Source organism: Branchiostoma lanceolatum, chromosome 12 (assembly GCF_035083965.1).
Source record: "Branchiostoma lanceolatum isolate klBraLanc5 chromosome 12, klBraLanc5.hap2, whole genome shotgun sequence".
Classification (NCBI taxonomy): domain Eukaryota; kingdom Metazoa; phylum Chordata; class Leptocardii; order Amphioxiformes; family Branchiostomatidae; genus Branchiostoma; species Branchiostoma lanceolatum.
Window position 1 is genome coordinate 18,910,074 of NC_089733.1, and position 21,781 is coordinate 18,931,854.

Sequence of the window (21,781 nt, forward strand, 5' to 3'; positions counted from 1 at the left end):
GTTACGAGATACAAACATATACAAACCCATTTTTACTGCAGCAACGGTTGATACTAATAGGCGATGTAGAAGAGCCCCCTAACGGGTGTTGATATTATGGCAACACCGTGACGTCAGGAAATATAATCATAGTGTTCTGTGGTTATAAATGGCATCGTTCAGTCAATATTGTATGTGTGAGAACATGTATGTGTTTGCTTGTGAGATCAACTGAAAGCTTGCAGTTCGTGGCCAGAACTTTATTTGCAGGGGTGGACTTTTCATCGTCAGGTACATTACCATATGCATGAAAGGTAAGCACGCAGGTAGAAAAAGGTCAGCATTGGAATTGATGAAGGGAAGATTCGTGCATTCAGGATAAAAGAAAAACAGTTTGAAATTTCTCTAGATGCTACCTTAAAAGATGGATTTCTTTTGCGTCATGTATGGAAGACTGGGCCGTGACTTAAAAGCGTAAAGTATAGCCTTGTGTAACCCGCCAGAACCACCTGAAATTGAGGTGAGTTCACCCCAAACCAACATGCCATTAAGGTGTATTATCATAATTTACCCAAATGGCTATGTCTGCTCTTGATTAAGTGATATATCGGAGCAAGACAACAGCAGGCATGATTGTTATACGTGAAAACATTATATGTATTCTTCATTTCAAAGATATATCATAAATTAACCCGTATATCGGGGAGGAATCAAACGTACCTTTGCAAACGTTTCAGTTGTTGGACCACAAATGAAAATTCTACAGAGCTAGTCTGGGCTTCAGGCAAGGTAAATTCGAGTTATGTCGTTCCTTGCTTGCCATGGTCCAACATGCTTGCCATGGAACGACAGCCTCCCAGTTGTGGGAGAAGATGCCATCCCAGGTGGGCTGGCATGTGCGAGCCTTGGACGGCTGAGCTGAGCTGTCCTATGGCTTAGGAGATCACTAGTTCTCTGTCTGGGAACTTAGTGTCTCAAAAAACTAGGGCCCTCCGTGGTGCCCCTTAAGGCCCGTCTGGCCACGCCAGGCTGTGTCGCAAGACGTCACGTAACACGATGTCGAATTATCTAAGAATTACACTGAAAAAAACACAAATATTGTAAAATTTCGTCGTTATAATTTTATTTTCCCACAATTTCCCAGACTCTTCTTGCCCTCCCCTCAATGCAAGGTTTGATATTGACTGAAATTCTAATTTGTTATTGCAAACCCGTGTTTGGTTTCCCCAGCCCCACCTACACCCCCGCAAATCTTTACACTACTTTAAGAGCAAGCATCTTTCGTTCGTGGTTTGGACATAAAAAGGCCATTTGGGTAAATTATGTTCATGAACACCTGTAACACAGGTGAATGTAATTAATTTGAATGTAATAATTGCTTATTGAGAAACTATGAAGATTGGTCAGGACATCTATCAGTCAATTTGATCGTAGGCAAACTCCGGAGGCCCAGTAGCTGACGTGGGGATACAAAAATACATTTAAGCAAAACAAAGAAACAGTTTAAAGAAAAATATTCTTTATTCAATACTTTAGACATAAGCAAGCAAGAAAGGAAGGTAATAAAAACACATCTATGAATCTCATTCTGTCATAAATGCTACTGCCAGAAATCTAACAAAGGAACAATGTCCAAAGTGTACATTGAAACTAACTCTCTCGTTCTTAAATGCATTCACCTTGCGAGGTTTCTAACAATAACAGTAGAACGGATAACTCTACTTACAATAAGATACAATATATATATCTATTTATTCATTCATTTAACACATCATTCTTTCACTGATTTATTGTAATCCTTTAGATATGCACATGATTTACTTATGAAAGTTTTCCGTTATGCCACTAGTACATACTGACTTGTCACTCTACACTATGATTCATACCAATCTAAGATACACTACTTCCACTGGATGTACATTTCACTTGTGGTACAGACACAAAATAGACCATTTGGGTAAATTATGTTGATGAGCTTTCTGTAACACAGGTGATCGTCATTAAGGTTGAATATATCTATTATTGTTCTGAAAATTATGAAGATTTTACAGTACTTCTTTTCAAGTTTCCATAAGAAATGGTGACAGATATATTTATACCGTATGAAGCTCTTGGGAATTCAGTTTACAGCGGTAAGATCATAGAGTACGGTATTTCTATGTTTTTACATCTGTAAAATGGACTCCGATGAGCTTCTGCACTGGTCCCCTCAGCAGGAGGAAGATGTCGGCTCTGTGATTCTTCGAACTTCTGCGCCGGTCCCCCCAGCAGAAGGAAGATGCGGGCTGTGGCCGTGGGTTCACCCAGACAAGCTCGGCGACCAGCACTGCAGAAACTGGGGAAGGGAACTATAACTCACCTTACCATAGCTTTATACATGTACAGCATTTACTACTCACATTACACAATAATTAAACATCCGTGACACCTTCACGACCAGATGATGATGATGATGATGATAGAACAATAACAACAACAGTAGAAGAACAACAAACTCCTCTCCCCTGCCTCATGATATATTTCCGAAACGAGCCAGTCACTGTTCTGGTATCAAAAAGGCGTCGCACATCCTTGAAACGTACAGGCGGACAACACAAATCGTTCTAAACATACAAAAGAAGACATCCACAACAACTGACATTGCATAAGTATTGCATAACTCTCGATGTATCGACATACAACAAGATACATACCTGCATACCTGGTCCTCTAAACTTGCACCGAAAAGCCGCGTGCACAGGTAACACACGTCTGCGGACTCACCTGGGCTTAACGTCAACAAACTTGAACTTTCTGACCTTTAACCTTAAGTTCACTATGGTACCTGATACACACATAACGTCGCGGTATGTTTGACGTACTGTCAAACACGTTTGCAGATGACTCTCATTTACTATGAAAGCTCACAGGCTAACTCTAAAACGATTCTCTTTGACTTTTTTCTAACGTTCTGTCTCCTGGTTACTAACCTACATTCTCCTCCGATCTTGAATACAGCTAAATCTATCTATATTCGTAAACTCAACGGGCCACACCTAAACGTAACACGGTGTTTATAAAGCGCCACCAAGTGACAGGTGCAGGTACTGCAGCCTCTGACCTCCATCCACCGTCACAATCGGGCTGCACCTGACCGTGACACGACCATGCTGAAGCGCCGCCTAGTGCAAGGTGAAGGTATCGCAGCTCAGGAGCGCCCGGGCCAGCTAGAACCCAGGAGAAGGTGTGCAGTCTGGTGATTCAAGGTTTTATTGCATCAAAGTTTTAACTTTCATTTTCCTAAAAACTAATTGCGTCAGACAGACACGTAGTTTTGGACGGGTCTCCTGACGCTTAATGTGAAACACTACAAGTGAAACCAACTCTATTCATTTCTGATCTATCCTTAGTCTAACTATTGTACCACCGAAGATCAAGCAAAAATTTGTCTCCATCCTTCTCGATTTTCTGGTTTCCTTAATGTTTCACTTTGTGTCATGCCTGTCCATCATCTGATATCATCCTCACATCTATTCCGTTACCTCTTCCTTCCTACCTGAACGGTTCCTTGTATGGTAGTTTTAGCGGGTCCCAATGTAATCCATAGTCATGATAATGTGTCACTGACAGTTTTCAGTGTTTCCTACCTCAATGCAATGATAGCAGTTTTGGTCTAGCCTCCTGTACGTCTGGACTTATTAGCCTGCGTTTACAGAATCTCTCGCTGGGTGGGGGCGGTAATTGTCGGGCCGGCCGCTAGGAGCGCGATTTAGACAGGCAAGTCTGTGATCATGGCATTACCTACCTTTGCCGAGAAGGTTATGATTTGGGTAGCGTTTTTATGTGTGTATGTAAATGACCAGCATAACTCAAGAAGACTTTGGACAACTTCTGTCATTTGGTAGAAAAGAAGATCAACTGGTATGATTTATAATCGATGAGAAATACTCATGACACGTCAGTCAAAAATCATTTGGCAAAGGTATGGGGTCGTGGAACTCTAGTGAGTTCATGTGGTCTAGAGGTCAATTCAGCTTTCAAAGTCCTGGCAGAGGACAGCAGGGAGTATCTACATTGATGATGATGATCCACTGTGTTCTGCAGCTCAGGTAGTTGTGGAAACAACCTCTGGCTGCATTCAGTCTTTCTTCATTTCTTTCCACTTTTTTCCTGCAAGCTGCCGTAGCTCTCTGAGTTTCTTTGCAGTTTTTTAGGTTTCCCCATTCCTTTGTATCTACATTGGTGTATGTTATGGTTGATCCCAGGGAACAACATTTCCCAGTTTATTACACTCTACTGTCCTACAGTCTCAGTCACCATAGCACCCCCCCTTGTGTTCAGTGATAGGTTCCACGCACCCTTTTGTTCACAGTGATAGGTTCCAAACACACCCTTTTGTTCAGTGATAGGTTCCACCCCCTTTTGTTCAGTGATAGGTTCCAAACACACCCTTTTGTTCAGTGATAGGTTCCACGCACCCTTTTGTTCAGTGATATGTTCACACACACCCTTCAGCACATTTTTGTTCATAGTGATATGTTCACACACACCCTTTTGTTTGCAGTGATATGTTCACACACACCCTTTTGTTTGCAGTGATATGTTCACACACACCCCTTAGCAAAATATAAAGGACACAGAATATGAGACGCAGACGGTCATGCAGACGTGTTCACAGCTTTATTGGAAGATCCACAGTTATACACACAACCGGTAATAGAGGCTGGCTGGCGGACATACATGAAATGCCATCTCTTTTAGAACATACATGAGGCAAAGGACAAGGTACCCTGTCCTTCAGGACATGTATGACGCAAGGAACAAAGTATCTGGTCCTTTAAAACATGCATGAGGCAAAGGACAAGGTACCCTGTCCTTTAAAAAGTCCCCATCCACCCCTAAGGACCACCTGCTGACCTGTGACCTCACCTGTTCGACTGGAGCGTCTTCTATGATGTCACAGGTCAGAGGTCGGCCTGGGAAAAGATCATGAGTCTTCTTCTAACATCTTAAGACTTAACATGACGACTACAATGACACAAGTATCTACAGTAACTGGTTTTCTTTAAGTTCAGGCCAGATGAGACCAAATCAGGATCCAGGTCCTCGGTAGTATTGATTTTGGCAACGGCTAAGGGGCGGAGCCGCTAGTCTTTACATGTAGAGATGACAGGTTTTTACTGGCGTCCGCGGTTATCATAATGTACAGGAAAGTAGAGAAATAGTTTTAATAGTGCCTAAATACTAACATCGAGCGTGAATGATCGGGTGCGAAACGCAGGAACACGTAGTAATGTTTCTGGTGTAGAAGGACCCAGTCTACCACCCATGGATCTACCTAACATGCAACTGTCATAAGATAGGTGACACACTGCTCATGTGCCAACTATGTCATAAGATAGGTGACACACCGCTCATGTGTCATAAGATAGGTGACACACTGCTCATGTGCCAACTATGTTGGCCAAAGAGTCACGACAATCTCGTCCACAAAATCATCTCACGTTAGAAACACAGTTACATATTCCATATGTGCATCACCAGAGGAGAGATACCCACTCTGACTAGTCTGTTCAACACCACTCCGTTTTGCCATGTTCCTCTGTAGCGAGTCCAAACTTTTAAACACTTTTTCTACTCCATATTCATCCCTTCTGTACCAGTTTCAACAGTGATGCCTTAGCACACCCTTAGCTCACAGAGCGTATGTTACAAACAGTCATACAGAACGTCTGGAACTCCTGAAACCTCCACACTTCTGCCTGGATTAGCAAACTGCAGTGTGTACAAGTTTGCTGCATTGATGTGCAAAGGTATCCGAGGTAAATAAACGAGTAGAAGGAACCCTGTTGATTTCTGGAAGAGCATGATTTTGTCACATTTGTGATATCAAGCTACAGTGTTGCAATGTCTGATGTTGCAAGTAAATGTATCGCAAGTCAAGTTGCTACATTTCGTCCCACCAAATTTGTACATTTTGCAAGAGTATAGACCGCCGCACTGCTGTACATTATGAGCAAGCTGTTTTTCCCGGAAGACTATTTTTACATTTCTATGGCAATACAGCATACTGCACTGCAGGCAATACACCCTGATGCACTGCGGGCATTGTCAGTAAAACATTGTGGCACATGCAGCGGTACTACACAAACGCTACCTCCCTAGCACTGTTTTCTTCGGTAAACTTACTTTAATAAACACTACAATGAAAATATACAGAAATGGCATGTTTTAAGTATTTCTGGCACAATATGGATTGGCACAATACCATTAGAAATGCTGAATAAAACAACAGTTACTGACCTACCGAGTACTGTAAACTTATTACTCTTTAATCATAAGGAAGGGGATTTTCCAAGACTACAGATTTTCAACTAACTATGGTACAAGTACCTGAGTACATCACAGCACTTTCAGTAAACTGTGGTATAAGTACCAGTTCACCACAGTACTTTCAGTAAACTGTGGTACAGGTATCTGAATACACCACAGCACTTTCAGTAAACTATGGTACAAGTACCTGAGTACACCACAGTACTTTCAGTAAACTGTGGTACAGGTACCTGAATACACCACAGAACTTTCAGTAAACTATGGTACAAGTACCTGAGTACATCACAGTACTTTCAGCAAACTGTGGTACCAGTACAAGTACACCACAGTACTTTCAGTAAACTGTGTTACAAGTACCTTAGTTCACCACAGTACTTTCAGCAAACTGTGGTACAAGTACAAGCACATCACAGCACTTTCGGTACTTCCAATTTTGGTAGTGTGAATGGTGTTGGCACCAGAAACATGGGTTATATTAGAAGTGTGACCATCCAATGTCGTCAGACAGCCATGCATGTCTGGGAACTGCTACTTATGGTCGGGTCAAAACTGTCAGGCTCTGTCTAAGTTTCTGGGGCAGTGCAGAAGGTATGGAACCATGCCTAAGAAAAGCACAAAGTGTTGAAGCCTCTCTTATTGCTTTTACACATTTCGTACCACAATTATCACCAAGAACATGATTCTACAGCAAATGGACACAGTGGGTCAGGCCATATCAAAGGTCAGCACTGGTGTGACCTTCAGGTCATGTCAAAGGTCAGCACTGGTGTGACCTTCAGGTCATGTCAAAGGTCAGCACTGGTGTGACCTTCAGGTCATGTCAAAGGTCAGCACTGGTGTGACCTTCAGGTCATGTCAAAGGTCAGAACTGGTGTGACCTCTTGTCATGTCAAAGTTCAGCACTGGTGTGACCCCAGCATACTGTGGGTGTGAAAGTCCAGAGGTCGGGTGTGAAAGTTCAAAGCTTGGTAGACAGGTGGAAATGCTAAGGATGATATCCTACTACTATTGAAGTATGCAGCACAGTGGTTAAGGCTACGGGTATTGTTTATCTAAGTCTGTGGGAAGGACACAGCCAGCTTTCTTACAGTCGAGATCTTACATGTTAGGACACGATGTCATGACTATACACAGTAGACCTACCCTTGGTTAAGTGAACGTAGATAAAGCACCTACATGTACCTATAGTAATACCTAACTCTACAGAACTCAGCAGCAGAACTTTGGGTGATTCCACTTTAGCCGGGGGGTGCAGCTGTCTGCTCTCCTCTTACTTCAAGAAACCGGCACGTCTTAAGGACCCACTCAAAGTTCCTTTCTTACCCAGCCGAGTCTTGAAGGGGAGCAGACACCTGTTGGTCCCCCTGTGAGTTCCCCCTGGAGTGAGCAATACATTATCTACAGATGTTCCACTAGTACAGCTAGCTAAGTGAAGGAAGTTTTGTGCCTATGATAGAAGCAGAGTGACGTCAATAGTCCAGTCTTCAGCTAGATAGCTACTCTCGTAGGTCTACTTATCACAGGAATATATCTTTAAAGTCAATCAATCAACATTAAGTAACTATCTATTCAAACCTCTTCAAAAGTCCCCACGTTTTCCCGGTTCATTTTTCTCCCCTTTCCGTCTGAAGAAGGTTGCAAGAAAAGAGCATTTCCTTCAGATCCTTCCCCTATGTTCAAAAACCGCCCTTGCCTAGCAACCGTCGGCGTAGCAACCGCCTATTGAGTAAGATAAGTGTTGTTATAACGTTGTCTATTTCGTACAGGGTTAGGATATATCATGTTCTTGCTATGCGAAGGCTTAGTCGTATTATTACTTCAGCTTGGTTGTAGACTATAGGAGCCCTGTAGGTTTTGACTTGACCCGTGGCGACGGGCCCTCCTCCTGTCGTTGTGCTGTTGTCGTCCTGTTTAGCTCAGCGGAGCCCGGCTGTTGTCCCGTTTGCAGTCCTCCAGATTAACGGACACGGCGTTCGACTCGGAGCGGGGCTGGTGGCGGCGCTCGGTGCACTTGTCTTTCAGAACCTGCAGGATAAACAACAAACAAATAAACAAACAACAAAACAATCAGCATATTACTGGTGGCGGCGCTCGGTGCACTTGTCTTTCAGAGCCTACAGGGAGCAAACAACAAATAAACAAACATATAACTGGTGGCGGCGCTCGGTGCACTTGTCTTTCAGAACCTACAGGGAGCAAACAACAAACAAATAAACAAACTAGAAAGGCCGTCATTTGCTCCTGAGCAAATACGGTATATTTCACTCCCTCCTCATGCAATAATGGGCGTTTTGTAATGATTGAAGCTACATAAAATTGAATGTGTTATTCATTGCGGGCATGTTCCTGCAACGTGACCTCAGGTAACCCGAATGGAACATGTGTTTGTTGGCCAACGGCAAACGGAATGGCCGAACCTTAGAACGAACGTAGAACAGGGCTATTTTGGCCCAATTTATGGTAAAATCAACTTAATAAAATTAATTTCTTTTGTTAATTTTGTTTAGTTTTGATTATGTACAGTTTGAATCATTATTGATATTGTTAAGTTTGAGGAGAGAGGCCCACGTACGTAACAGACGGACTGCCCCCTCACTCCCTACTTTTAAAACTATGGCATGGAACTCACTGGGGGACCCCTTCTCTGTTTAAATCTCCCCGGTCTAGTACGAAGTAACTTTTATTTCAATGTACAATCCGTATCTGTATTTTCTCCCTTTTAGATTTTATAGTTGTATTCATAGAATGATTTTATTGATTCACGGTAAGAGTTGTATGATTGTATGTGTGTATGATTTATTTTTAACTAGTGCAACTATTGTATTTCATCATGTACTTTTGCAGCAAGGCTGGCCCCTTGTAATAGCAATAGCGAGTCGGGCAGCCTAATGGCTGCTGTACATTGTACACAGCCGAACAAATAAATAAAAAGTACGTAATATGCAAATAAACAATAAATGAAACAAACAAAACCAAACAGAAATTTAAGTGATTGTACCCACCTCATAGAGGTAGTCGAAGAGCTCCAGGATAGTCAGGATACTGGCACCTATGAACAGGCCCATTTGTCCACCAATGTCACCTGAGGAGGGCAAGGGACAAAGGTCAGGGGTCAGATAAAGGTCAGGCAAGTCCCACCTCATAGAGGTAGTCGAAGAGCTCCAGGATAGTTAGGATACTGGCGCCTATGAACAGGCCCATTTGTCCACCAATGTCACCTGAGGAGGGCAAGGGACAAAGGTCAGGGGTCAGATAAAGGTCAGGCAAGTCCCACCTCATAGAGGTAGTCGAAGAGCTCCAGGATAGTTAGGATACTGGCGCCTATGAACAGGCCCATTTGTCCACCAATGTCACCTGAGGAGGGCAAGGGACAAAGGTCAGGGGTCAGATAAAGGTCAGGCAAGTCAATCAGGTTGGTTCTTACTAGCATGATCAATAAGTGCAGGTGAGTAACCGTTTATCAGAGTGGGGTGAGTTAAGCATAAGAGTGTTTAACAAATGGATGCCAGCAACGTGACATGTCCAGGGTTTAGCATGCCCAGTCATACAGGGCCACACAAACTAATTTTACAGGTGACATTCATTTTTTCATGATACAAGTCCCAGATATATTAGCACAAATCCCAAATCTTTTGGTACCACTCCCAAATATGTCAGTACATATTTAACCCATGGGTTTGTCCATGTCATCTGAGTGTGCAGTTTGTTTGGCCTGTATGCTCATGAATCACTGTAAATGCAGAAATGTTCGCAAGGATTTAATTTTTCGGTACGGAGAGAATGGATTGTTCGCTGTAGTTTTGAGTTCACATTTGTAACATTAGTTAAGCGCTACACTCACACAGTGGAACGGCTTATTGCGGCGGTTTCAATTTTGCGACTTTACCACAAAAACAAAACCATTGCAACATCTCTGCATTTACAGTAGTACATTTGGGAGTAGTACATGTACATGTACACCCTGTAACCATCTTGAGGAGACAGCTCTGCAACTGTGATGTGCTGAAATAGGAAGATATCAGTATGAAGGACAGCAGGGGGGGGGGGGTCTTGTGTTGGGCAGAAAGGGGTGATCTTCTATTCAGCCGTGGGCTCTTGGTGTTCAGCTGGGGGGTCTTGTGTTGGGTAGGGGGGTCTTGTGTTGGGTAGGGGGGTCTTGTGTTGGGTAGGGGGGTCTTGTGTTGGGTAGGGGGGTCTTGTGTTGAGCTGGGAGAGGAGGGGTCTTGTGATTGGCCATGCATCAGTAACATGCCAAAGTCAGAGGCAGAACTTGAGGAAGAACCACTGATGACTAGAGGGGGGGGTCGAGTCCCAGTATGCAATTTCTCAGTATGACAAACATTGCGTAATTAAGTTTTTATCACAATATATGAAAAACAAAACATTTTTGACAAGACATCCCCCTAAGAGTCAACATGGTCTGTTCCTCGTCTACCCAATTCCATTGGTCGGGCTTGTGGAAGATTCCATTGCCATGCGACTGCAGGGGTGGGAGGGGGATGATGGACAACTCTCGGGACTCACCCAGCAGAGAGGCTACCTCATAGGCCTTTTGCTGTTCAATAGTTTCATAGTTTAGCGCCTCGAAGAAGATATTCATCACCAGAGTGTTCTTCCTGTGCGAGGAGAGAGAGACACAGAACGACCCACAACATTACGCCACGACACAACACGCGCTAGTCTACACACCCACGACTACGTACCGAGGAGGGAAGCGACCTCGTAGGCCTTTTGCTGCTCGATAGTTTCGTAGTTCAGTGCTTCGAAGAAGACGTTCAAAACCAGGGTGTTTTTCCTGTGTGTGAAGAAGAGAATACCCTGGGAGGTTTTTTTGTTCTAGTCTTTGGATCCGGAGGTTCTACCCACTACTGGCGGGACATGCATGATGGACATTCTCTGAGCTCGCAGCCACAGTTTGTTTCGGACTAAAGGTCACGTTGGGTCATGTAGCTGGGTTAGCGCTGGGTTTCAGCAAAGGGGGGAACCACATGCTCACTGTGAATGTCTTAAATATTGTTCCTCACTATAACATCAAATAATACATCATTTTCCAAAGTGGGAAATCTATACACTCTTATAATCTGAAACAGCTTTCATTGCGTTTTTATTAATAACTGAATTCAGGTTGCAACAAGTGCTACTGGATTAGACTTTGTAACCTTTCATGGTCTGTAAACAGCCTGCAAGACTTCAGATTATTTGTGAAAAATCTATGCATAATTTGACTAACCTTTTCTGTTCAATCTTTTGTGAAGACTTTTTTCTGTCCACTTTTGAATCTAAAACCTTTAATATCTCTTTCTGGAAAATCAGTTTCATTTTGCGGTTCCCCCACTTCAGCAACTACAAACTACAAGCTTCTACAGCAAAAGTCATTATATTATGGCTCACCAACAACTGGCCTTCGCATGCCAACATTCATGACAAACAAAAGTAAACGAACAAATGGTTTGCCATGCACATTCACACTCACCTGAAGCAGCCTACAGACTTGCCATGCACATTCACACTCACCTGAAGCAGCCTACAGACTTGCCATGCACATTCACACTCACCTGAAGTAGCCTACAGACTTGCCATGCACATTCACACTCACCTGAAGCAGCCTACAGACTTGCCATGCACATTCACACTCACCTGAAGTAGCCTGCAGACTTGCCATGCACATTCACACTCACCTGAAGTAGCCTACAGATTTGCCATGCACATTCACACTCACCTGAAGTAGCCTACAGACTTGCCATGCACATTCACACTCACCTGAAGTAGCCATGCACATTCACACTCACCTGAAGTAGCCATGCACATTCACACTCACCTGAAGCAGCCTACAGACTTGCCATGCACATTCACACTCACCTGAAGTAGCCTATAGACTTGCCATGCACATTCACACTCACCTGAAGTAGCCTACAGACTTGCCATGCACATTCACACTCACCTGAAGCAGCCTACAGACTTGCCATGCACATTCACACTCACCTGAAGTAGTGTACAGACTTGCCATGCACATTCACACTCACATGAAGTAGCCTGCAGACTTGCCATGCACATTCACACTCACCTGAAGTAGCCATGCACATTCACACTCACCTGAAGTAGCCTAAAGACTTGCCGTGCACATTCACACTCACCTGAAATAGCCTACAGACTTGCCATGCACATTCACACTCACCTGAAATAGCCTACAGACTTGCCGTGCACATTCACACTCACCTGAAGTAGTGTACAGACTTGCCATGCACATTCACACTCACCTTAAGTAGCCTGCAGACTTGCCATGCACATTCACACTCACCTGAAGTAGCCTGCAGACTTGCCATGCACATTCACACTCACCTGAAGTAGCCTGCAGACTTGCCATGCACATTCACACTCACCTGAAGTAGTGTACAGACTTGCCATGCACATTCACACTCACCTGAAGTAGTGTACAGACTTGCCATGCACATTCACACTCACCTGAAGTAGCCTGCAGACTTGCCATGCACATTCACACTCACCTGAAGCAGCCTACAGACTTGCCATGCACATTCACACTCACCTGAAGCAGCCTACAGACTTGCCATGCACATTCACACTCACATGAAGTAGCCTGCAGACTTGCCATGCACATTCACACTCACCTGAAGCAGCCTACAGACTTGCCATGCACATTCACACTCACCTGAAGTAGTGTACAGACTTGCCATGCACATTCACACTCACCTGAAGTAGCCTGCAGACTTGCCATGCACATTCACACTCACCTGAAGTAGCCTACAGACTTTCCATGCACATTCACACTCACATGAAGTAGCCTGCAGACTTGCCATGCACATTCACACTCACCTGAAGTAGCCTACAGACTTTCCATGCACATTCACACTCACATGAAGTAGCCTGCAGACTTGCCGTGCACATTCACACTCACCTGAAGTAGCCTACAGACTTGCCATGCACATTCACACTCACCCAAAGGCACATTCAGACTCACATGAAGTAGTTTTGAGACATACAGTGCACATTCACACTCACTTGAAGACACATTTTGCACTCATGTGCACTTGAAGTAGTCTACAAACTTGCCATGCACATTCACACTCGCTTGAAGCCACATTCGCACTCACCTGAAGTAATCTTCGCGCTTGGCATACTTTCTAGCCAGATACTTGACGGCTTGCTCGCTGGGGAACTTGACATGAGACATAAACAGGTTGTAGCGCGTCGTGTTGCAGGGCGTGTCGCACACACACTTCTTGTTGTCCGACTTCACCAGAAAGTCTAAGGGAAAATGGCCAAGACCTGTGAGTTTCACTTCCATATTGCCTGAGCAAGTAAGCTATTCATTCTTAGTGATCGTTATGATATTCATCCAGTTATAATTAGCTGACTGAAGAGTTATTCTTCCACTGGTCGTGACAGAGAAGACACTCTGAAGCTATGAGCCTATGTACAGTATTTACAGGTTCATTGTACCAAGGACATTATATATAATGTGATTGTACCAAGGAAATTCCCCTAGCTCCCCATGCTCACCATGGACACTCCTGCTCAGAAACCAACAGAGTTAACCCTTGTCCTGCTTATCTTTTTTACACAATCTATTTCATTAATTTGATTTCTTAATCAGGTCATTTTCCCTTGACTTTTTCTGCGCTGCGATGGCATTGTTGCTTCCGCATTCGATGCGTATCACTGAGGTGTGATGCATTCAGCTGAAAATACCCCCAACCCGTACAAATACAGGACCCACACACAGGCTATAAAGAGAGCCTATATATATAAGCTTCCTGCAGGACAAGGGTTTTAAAACAGTCTGAGGATAGAAGGCGTCCTTACCGAGAGCCTGGTCGGCACACTCCACATAAACATCCGGAGTGCAGATCGGAAACGATCCTGCGAAAACAACAATAATTTACATGTTAGGCCTAACAAGGAGCAGCCATGTATAATGTTACGGTACTTTACCAGCTTACAGTTACATCTAAATTCATTAGAATTGAAAACTACCAGAAAACCACCAGATCTCCAGGGCCGGAACTCCAGGGGGAAATATTGGTTCTTTGTTTAAAACAACTTTTCTACGTGTACAATGTATGTGCACAACAGTTTACTGCCTTCTGACATTTCTATATAGATACCGGGCATGTACAGATTCTGAGTATGCATGCTCACCACAAACTTGGTCTCTGTGAAAGTTTACTGTGTTGTGACAAGGCTTGAGTTAGACAGTGAGTGAGTGAGTGAGTGAGTGAGTGAGTGTGTGAGCGAGCGAGCGAGCGAGAGTGAGTGAGTGAGTGAGTGAGTGAGTGAGTGAGTGAGTGAGTGAGTGAGTGAGTGAGTGAAAGAGTGACAGTACCTGGCATGTGCACCATCTTGCAGCCGCACTGGCTCACCACAAACTTGGTCTCGCAGTCGATTCGACAGGCGGACGTCGTGTACTTGGCAAAGTCAAAGGTCAGGTCGTTCTCGGCCTTACACTGACCCCAGGGCGCGGGCAGATAGGTGATCTGGAAAATAAGGTCGATCAAAAGTCATGAGCCGGGTCGTAGGTCAAGTCGCCAGTCCCCTAGCAATCGCAGCAGAAACATGCATGTCAAGAAAAGGCAGTCGTCCCATTGTCAAAAACATGTGACTTGTACGGCACTGAGAAAAGTTAGGAGCTTTATCTCTGCTGGAAATGTGCATCTTTCGGGGCACAATTGAGCACGTAAAAGAACCCACCACACTTATCAATAAGAGTAGGGGCCCTTCCCCGTGTGAGTGAATCAAATATATCTGTCCGGATATGCGGCTTGTACTCTTCAGTACAAACCTGGTGTGTTACGACATGAGGCAGTTAACTAGTTATTCAAATTGAATACAAACAAACAAGTTTCCATGATTGGTTGTCTGTTATGCACATATCCAGCTGAATCCATAGATTTACCATCTAGCAGCAACAGTAACAGACACATGATGGTAGAGAAACATCATGTGTCTGTTCAGTAAAAAGGGACAGATTATCAGAGGAGAGCAGTGAAGGTAGAAAAGGTTTGTTATTTGTCAGTTGAGCATGTCTAGTTTATGAAGGAAAATACTAGTGTAGGCCGGTTGATTAAGGGCAATGGGCGTGAATTTTGGTTGTTGAGTTAGGATGTTGGTTTCAGGACAGGTATGTTAGTGTGAATGTGGGCTGTTGAGTTTGGTGACTGAAGCAGAGATGCTTGTGTGAAATTTGGTTGCAGCGAGGTTCCTGCAGTGCCAATAGTAAAAGGTAGGGGGCACTTTTGATGCTACCTTTTAAAGGCTAGCATGTTGCTTGGTCATGTCTAGTGTAGTAGCAAACTCACTTTATCAAACATGAGTTAAGCAGGAATTCTGTTCTGAATCTTATTTTCTATATAGGATTGTGGAAGATGTGTCTCCTGCAAATAAATGTCAATGTTATGTTATGTTAGACAAGCATTGCCAGGAGGGGGGGGGGGGGGGGATGCAGAACAAGTGGTGAACAAGTGCACATCAGGAAGAAATGTAGAGAGTGAAGAGTCGTATCAGGAGGTTAGCAGGAGCAGCAGCAGGATCAGGGCAGGGCAGGGCAAATGTTTGAAAGCTTTTCAGTGTTACAATGTATATGGAATCAAGTTAAGGATGACTCCCTAACCTTTTTATATAACGTTAGCCTTCTTCAGTCAATAGTGACCACTATGGCCTTCTTCAGTCAATATTGAGCATAGTTAAAAAAACAACTTCATTTCAGTTGGGAGTCAAATTTAGTTTTCTTTTTGAGTTGTGAAGAGAGCATGTGTGCCTGCTGGCATGTTCAAACTTGATAAATAGCTGTATGTAAATTATAACACAATTCAGGCTATTTCAGGCTGTAATGTTGCTTTTTAGATAAATAAAGTTCATAGAATGACAGAAGTTCCTTAGCTGCATGCAAATCAGCTTGATCTGGTGATTTTCATGTATGAATATATATATATATACATGTATAATAATCATATAAGCCCTAAATCTTGACCCTGCCGTGCCCAGAGGAGGGGAAAAGCAGCAAAGTTGGTTGAGCTGACAGTGGGAGGTTAGAGATCTGTCCTGTCTCCACTCAAATGCCTGTACACACAATATGTTCCACATGCACCATAACGCCAATCACTAATGATGCAGCTGTTTTGCTATGTGTTCAGATGTTTTCTTTGCTTCTGACATTTTTCAAATTTCACATGTATCCATGTGGTATAATAATTTGTGTGAGATGAACGAGAAAGCATCAGGCAAAATTCCAATCTCCCACAGTCAGCCGCAACCAAACTAAGTCATGCAAAAACTGTCAACGTCGGTCATCATAGATTACACACAAACAAAGCAAACAGTCCCTCTGCAGTTGAACTTTGACCTGTTGTTGCTATGGCTACATGCTATTTCGAGGAGAAAACCTCATTTATGCCAGGTGAGCTTTTCTAAGGCCCAGGAGAAGCTAAGACGTCTCGAGTTGAGGTCGAGGAAGCGGATTCCGGTCATCTGCAGCTCAAGGCTGTTGTTGGTGAGGATTTAGAAGGGAACTGTACCCTCTGCTCTTGTGTTGAAACGTAATACTGCATGCCCGGCCCCACGCCAAAGCCCAGTTCATGAATGAAGGGTGGCTCCTCTTGCGTGTGCAGCTGTATCTTGAATCCGACCTCAAACGTTACTTCATCTGTGGGGAGAGGCAGTACTGGGTTAATACACACACGCACACACGGCTAGTACAGGAAACACTGTACCCTCTGTTCTTGGGTCATAAGGAAATACTGGTGCTCAGGCCCAACGCCAAACCCCAATTCATGAATGAAGGGCGGCTCCTCTTGCGTGTGCAGTTGCACCTTCAGGCCCACCTCAAAGGTTACCTCATCTGAAAAAGACCATGTGTAGACAAAGCCGTGCAGAGAAGACAAACATTGTACTAGCGGCAAACAACAATGTACTACCAGTACTACAGCTGGTCTGACTAAATCTCATCCCTGACTTACTGGCCATCTTGTAGCCTGATGGAAAATGCCAGGGGAGTCTGCCAATTCCAATTACTAAGAACATGATCCTTAATGCAAATGTCATCAATTCAGCACTAGAAACACTGCCATTGCACAGGTAATAACAACAGACTAGTGTACTACCGGCAAACAGCTAGTATGTACTTTAATTCTTGTTTCTTTCACTGTAACTTCACTGTTTTCACGGTCACCTCTGTACTGTGAACTTATCATCACCGTGAAAAACTTGTTGTTATTATTTATGATTCCTTCACACATCAGTTCTGTAAATCACTGCTGCCACTATTGTATGAAGTTTAAGTTAAGTGAATATGTCCATTTTCCTGACACCATGAAATTTTGCTACCGTGAAGATAAAGTGAATGACAGTACTACCTTGCTGGGCAGCTGGTGTGACTAAATCTCACCCCTAATTTACTGTCCCTCCAGGAGTCTGATGGAACATGCCAGGGGAGTCTGCAAGTTCCATTTGCTAAGTACTTAATCTCCTGCTGTTTCAACATGTCATATTTTGAGGTGACATGTTCTTTACAGAATTTGTGGCATGTATTGCCTACCAATTAGTGAAAAGCTGTAATTTACAGTGTCCATAAAACATTTTGTCTCAATTATAAGGGCTACAACATGAAGGAGAGAGTTGTACTCCAATAAACTCCAGTAACTCTTAAGCCTGGAATCAGGCAACATGCCCATGGGAGCAAATATCATGCTTATGGGCAGCAAATATCATCTTTGGCAGTAGGTACAACATCAAATTATCTTTGGAGAATATGTGGTGTACAGGTAACAGCACATCACAGTTACTACAGAAACATACAAGAATCTAGATCTGTGGCAAAAGGACTACACAGTAATAGTTGGTTTTGAGATGATGTCAGCTTATAACTAAATGTATGGCACCATATGACGATGGCTCACGTGAGTCAGGCCAAATTTAGAAAGTAACTTCTAAACTTTATGCATACCATGTTTCAGACTTATTGTTGCTAGCAAGATAGACAAAAGTGAATCTCCCAAATCAAAGTAATCAGGTTTTTACATTTTACATTTTACAAACATGTCTGATTTCTTTTTATGAAAACCTTGTTATCATGACCAAAACTTTGCTGTCATGACCAAAACTTTGTTATCATGACCAAAATGTTGTCATCGTGACCAAAACTTTGTTATCATGACCAAAATGTTGTTATCGTGACCAAAACTTTGTTATCATGACCAAAATGTTGTTATCATGACCAAAACTTTGCTATCATGACCAAAACTTTGTTATCATGACCAAAATGTTGTTATCATGACCAAAACTTTGCTATCATGACCAAAACTTTGCTATCATGACCAAAACTTTGTTATCATGACCAAAATGTTGTTATCATGACCAAAACTTTGTTATCATGACCAAAATGTTTTTATCGTGACCAAAACCTTCTTATAATGACCAAAACTTTGTTACCATGCATGAACAAAACTGTTTTCATGACCAATAATAATCTTGTTAACTTCGCCAAGAGGGTTATGTTTTCGGTTGCACGTGTCTGTCTGAGTGGATTGTCTTGATATTTGGTATGTGATTAGCTCGTGATAAAACTGTGAAATGATCATATGTTGCCCCCCGCCCCAAAAAAACTTTCTAAGGTACTGCAGAGGAACTTCCGGTTTTGATATGTCATATACTAGATGTGCTATGGTCATGATTTCTGAGTGGTAATCATATATAAATAGCTCTTTGAAGGGAGATAGAATTATGTAGGTTTGGGCTCCCTAGCAGCTTTTTTACTTTTAGATTTTTTATAGTTTGTTGCTGACCTGACTCCCCCCATGCAGGCATGTAGTCTTGCTTATTATCTACTGTTATAGTTTATTGTTAACTGTTGTTGTTTATTGTTTACTGACCTGACTCCCCCCATGCAGGCATGTAGTCGTCTTGTCTATTATTGTTTACTGTTATTGTTTATTGTTTACTGACCTGACTCCCCCCATGCAGGCATGTAGTCGTCTTGTCTATTATTGTTTACTGTTATTGTTTATTGTTTACTGACCTGACTCCCCCCATGCAGGCATGTAGTCTTGCTTATTGTTTACTGTTATGATATTATTGTTTACTACTATTATTTATTGTTTATTGTTATTGTTTATTGTTTACTGACCTGACTCCCCCCATGCAGGCATGTAGTCTTGCTTATTGTTTACTGTTGTAATTTGTTGTTTACTGACCTGACTCCCCCCATGCAGGCATGTAGTCGTCTTGCTGCACGTCCAGGAAAAACTCCACCCCGTTGCCGATGCCGCCCTTCAGTGTTTTCAGCACGGGCTGGTTCGGCGTCCCGGAGTTGAAGGTATAGCACTTCCCATACCTAGTAAACACCTGGAACAGTAAACAACAAACAATAAACACAAACAATAAACACAAACAAGTACAGCACTTTTTTCACCTAGTGAAGACCTGAAAAAGTACAGCAGTTCCCATACAGAGTGAAGACCTGAAAAGTAAAGGAGAAGAGTAAGAACAAACAAGTCAAATTCAGCACTTCTGTATGGAGTGAACATCAGTTGGATAGAAACAGGCGGTCAGGGCAAACTTGCACAGGTCATTTTCACACTGCTGCCTAAAAATCACCTGCAAACTTGCACAGGTGATACAGCCAGCTGAAAGGTGATACAGCCACCTGAAAACCACCTGCAGACTTGTACAGGTCATTCTCACAGCCACCTGTAGATAACCTGCAAACTAACTTGTACAGTTAAGTTGTAATTCCTTCATAAGCAGTAGTAATTAAGTTAAGATCTACCTTTCCTCATATAAAAGACCTGAAAAAAAATTTTCAGCACTTTGCAGGCGAATGTTGGCAGTGGATGTTGCATCCATCCCCAGCAGATATCTGACTGTATCGATCACCTGCAGAATAAAGACATTACAAGAGAAAACCATGCAATTATGCCTTGACAAAAATGTGTATCATAATTTCCACTGATATTACAGCCACTCAAAATCCCCTTACATAGCTTGTTGTACATTTGCAACCACCTGCAGAAATGTGTTGTGAGTGAAGGAATAGATCATCATACCTTTACTTTTAGCTGGTGTGAGTCGGACAGCTGTACCCATACATGTACCTGTAGCTGGTGTGAGTTGGGCCCAGCTGTACCTTTAGCTGTTGCTTCTCCAGACAGAAGTCTCATCTTACTTACCACCCAGCCTGACCATGGAACCACCTGCCACAATACCACTCCAAGGAGTCTGGTCTTTTCAAGCAGAGAGATCATAAACACTTCCCTCACATACACATATTTCCCCTTCCACAAATGTGAGTCTGCCAACATTTCTGTATCCTTCAATTGGCATTCTAGTTGGCGTCAAAAGTGATCTGGGGTTTATAAGTGAACACTATAGCAGGGTGCATGTGGGACTTAGCTGTTGTTATAGGCACATCTGCTAGGGAGCGCTGCTAAGCCATACTGCAGACTTTCCTATCCCCGAAGAGAAGATATGGTGACTGATGATTGCTGTAGACAACTCTGTACATGAGATATTATCCCACGTCCTTGTAACTTGTACAAGGTAGCAAGAAGAAGTTGACTGTACTCGGCTAGCTTAATGTAATGCTTAGGTCACAATTGCGCCGGTGCCCGTCGGGGATGTAGCCCCGGCCGGGCTCTGATGTTTGGGGGGCACCGGCTGTCGTGGTCACAATTAAAAGTTTCCTTCACGCTGCCCTGCAGGGGTCCCGGGGTGCTCCGGCGGGCACTCGGTGGCATTTTTGTAAAATTTTCATTGTCGGTCTCCGGCAGGTACTCGTCAGTTGCTCTGACGGTGTCTTGTAGTGACCCCTGTGGGGTCCAACAGGGTACCGCGTGCTTATCACATCCAGGTGGGGCAGTTGTAGGGACCCTGCCGAATGCCCCGCGAACGACGGTCGGGCATCAGGCAGGCTCCTCGTGGGCACTCTCGGGGGTATATAAAACTGCACTGGAGCTAAATAAAAAACACGACATACGAAGTTTACGCCTTAGTTCTACTCATCTGATCTGTAACGTCACACACTTGACCCGGTCTTAAGAAGTACACACACTTGCTCTGTGCACTTGGTTTGTTTCAAAACAATAGTTAATTCTATACTCTTTGGCGATGGCACCAACATATCCCTTTCCCACAAAACTTTGATTCTCAGATACAACTGGCTAATTAAGATATGTGGTAAGTACATGGTTTGAAGCAAATGAGTTCCAAACAAAGTCTACAAAGACAGATTGCCTTATTTTATGAAGTAAAAATCAAAGTTATGATATCATTAAGGCCAAAATGTTCCTAATAGAAACAGACCAACGTTTTGGGGGTAATAATAGATGAAAAATTAAACTCAAACGCCCAATCTCTGCTATAAGTAAAAATCAATTTGCTGAAAGAATTGAAGTTATTGTGAAAATCGAATACATCATCCCTCAAAAGATTCTCACAACTATATCATATGCAACAGTCTTATATACCGATATTTAACTTACTG

General features: G+C 43.2%; 1 protein-coding gene and 1 long non-coding RNA gene across 11 annotated transcripts in view; both read right to left on the bottom strand.

The window, feature by feature from the left end:
• Positions 1–1,481: 1,481 nt before the first annotated feature.
• On the bottom strand, positions 1,482–2,905 carry LOC136446556 (uncharacterized). The gene is made up of 2 exons (XR_010757591.1): positions 2,673–2,905; positions 1,482–2,314 (listed from the first exon to the last, which is right to left on the bottom strand). It is a non-coding gene; the product is annotated as an uncharacterized lncRNA (long non-coding RNA).
• A 2,669-nt stretch (positions 2,906–5,574) lies between these two features.
• The window catches only part of LOC136446582 (acid-sensing ion channel 1C-like), a 396,318-nt gene continuing 380,111 nt past the window's right edge, over positions 5,575–21,781 (bottom strand). For 6 of the 10 annotated variants that reach the window (XM_066445033.1, XM_066445034.1, XM_066445027.1 and 3 more), the window contains 8 exons: positions 19,494–19,644; positions 16,821–16,948; positions 14,633–14,783; positions 14,113–14,169; positions 13,401–13,554; positions 10,816–10,907; positions 9,294–9,373; positions 5,575–8,316 (listed from right to left, as the gene is read on the bottom strand). In XM_066445033.1, the coding sequence (XP_066301130.1) occupies positions 8,203–8,316; positions 9,294–9,373; positions 10,816–10,907; positions 13,401–13,554; positions 14,113–14,169; positions 14,633–14,783; positions 16,821–16,948; positions 19,494–19,644 (927 nt within the window). In that variant the 3' untranslated portion in view covers positions 5,575–8,202. The other 4 variants (XR_010757597.1, XM_066445026.1, XM_066445030.1 and 1 more) reach the window with 4 other exon arrangements.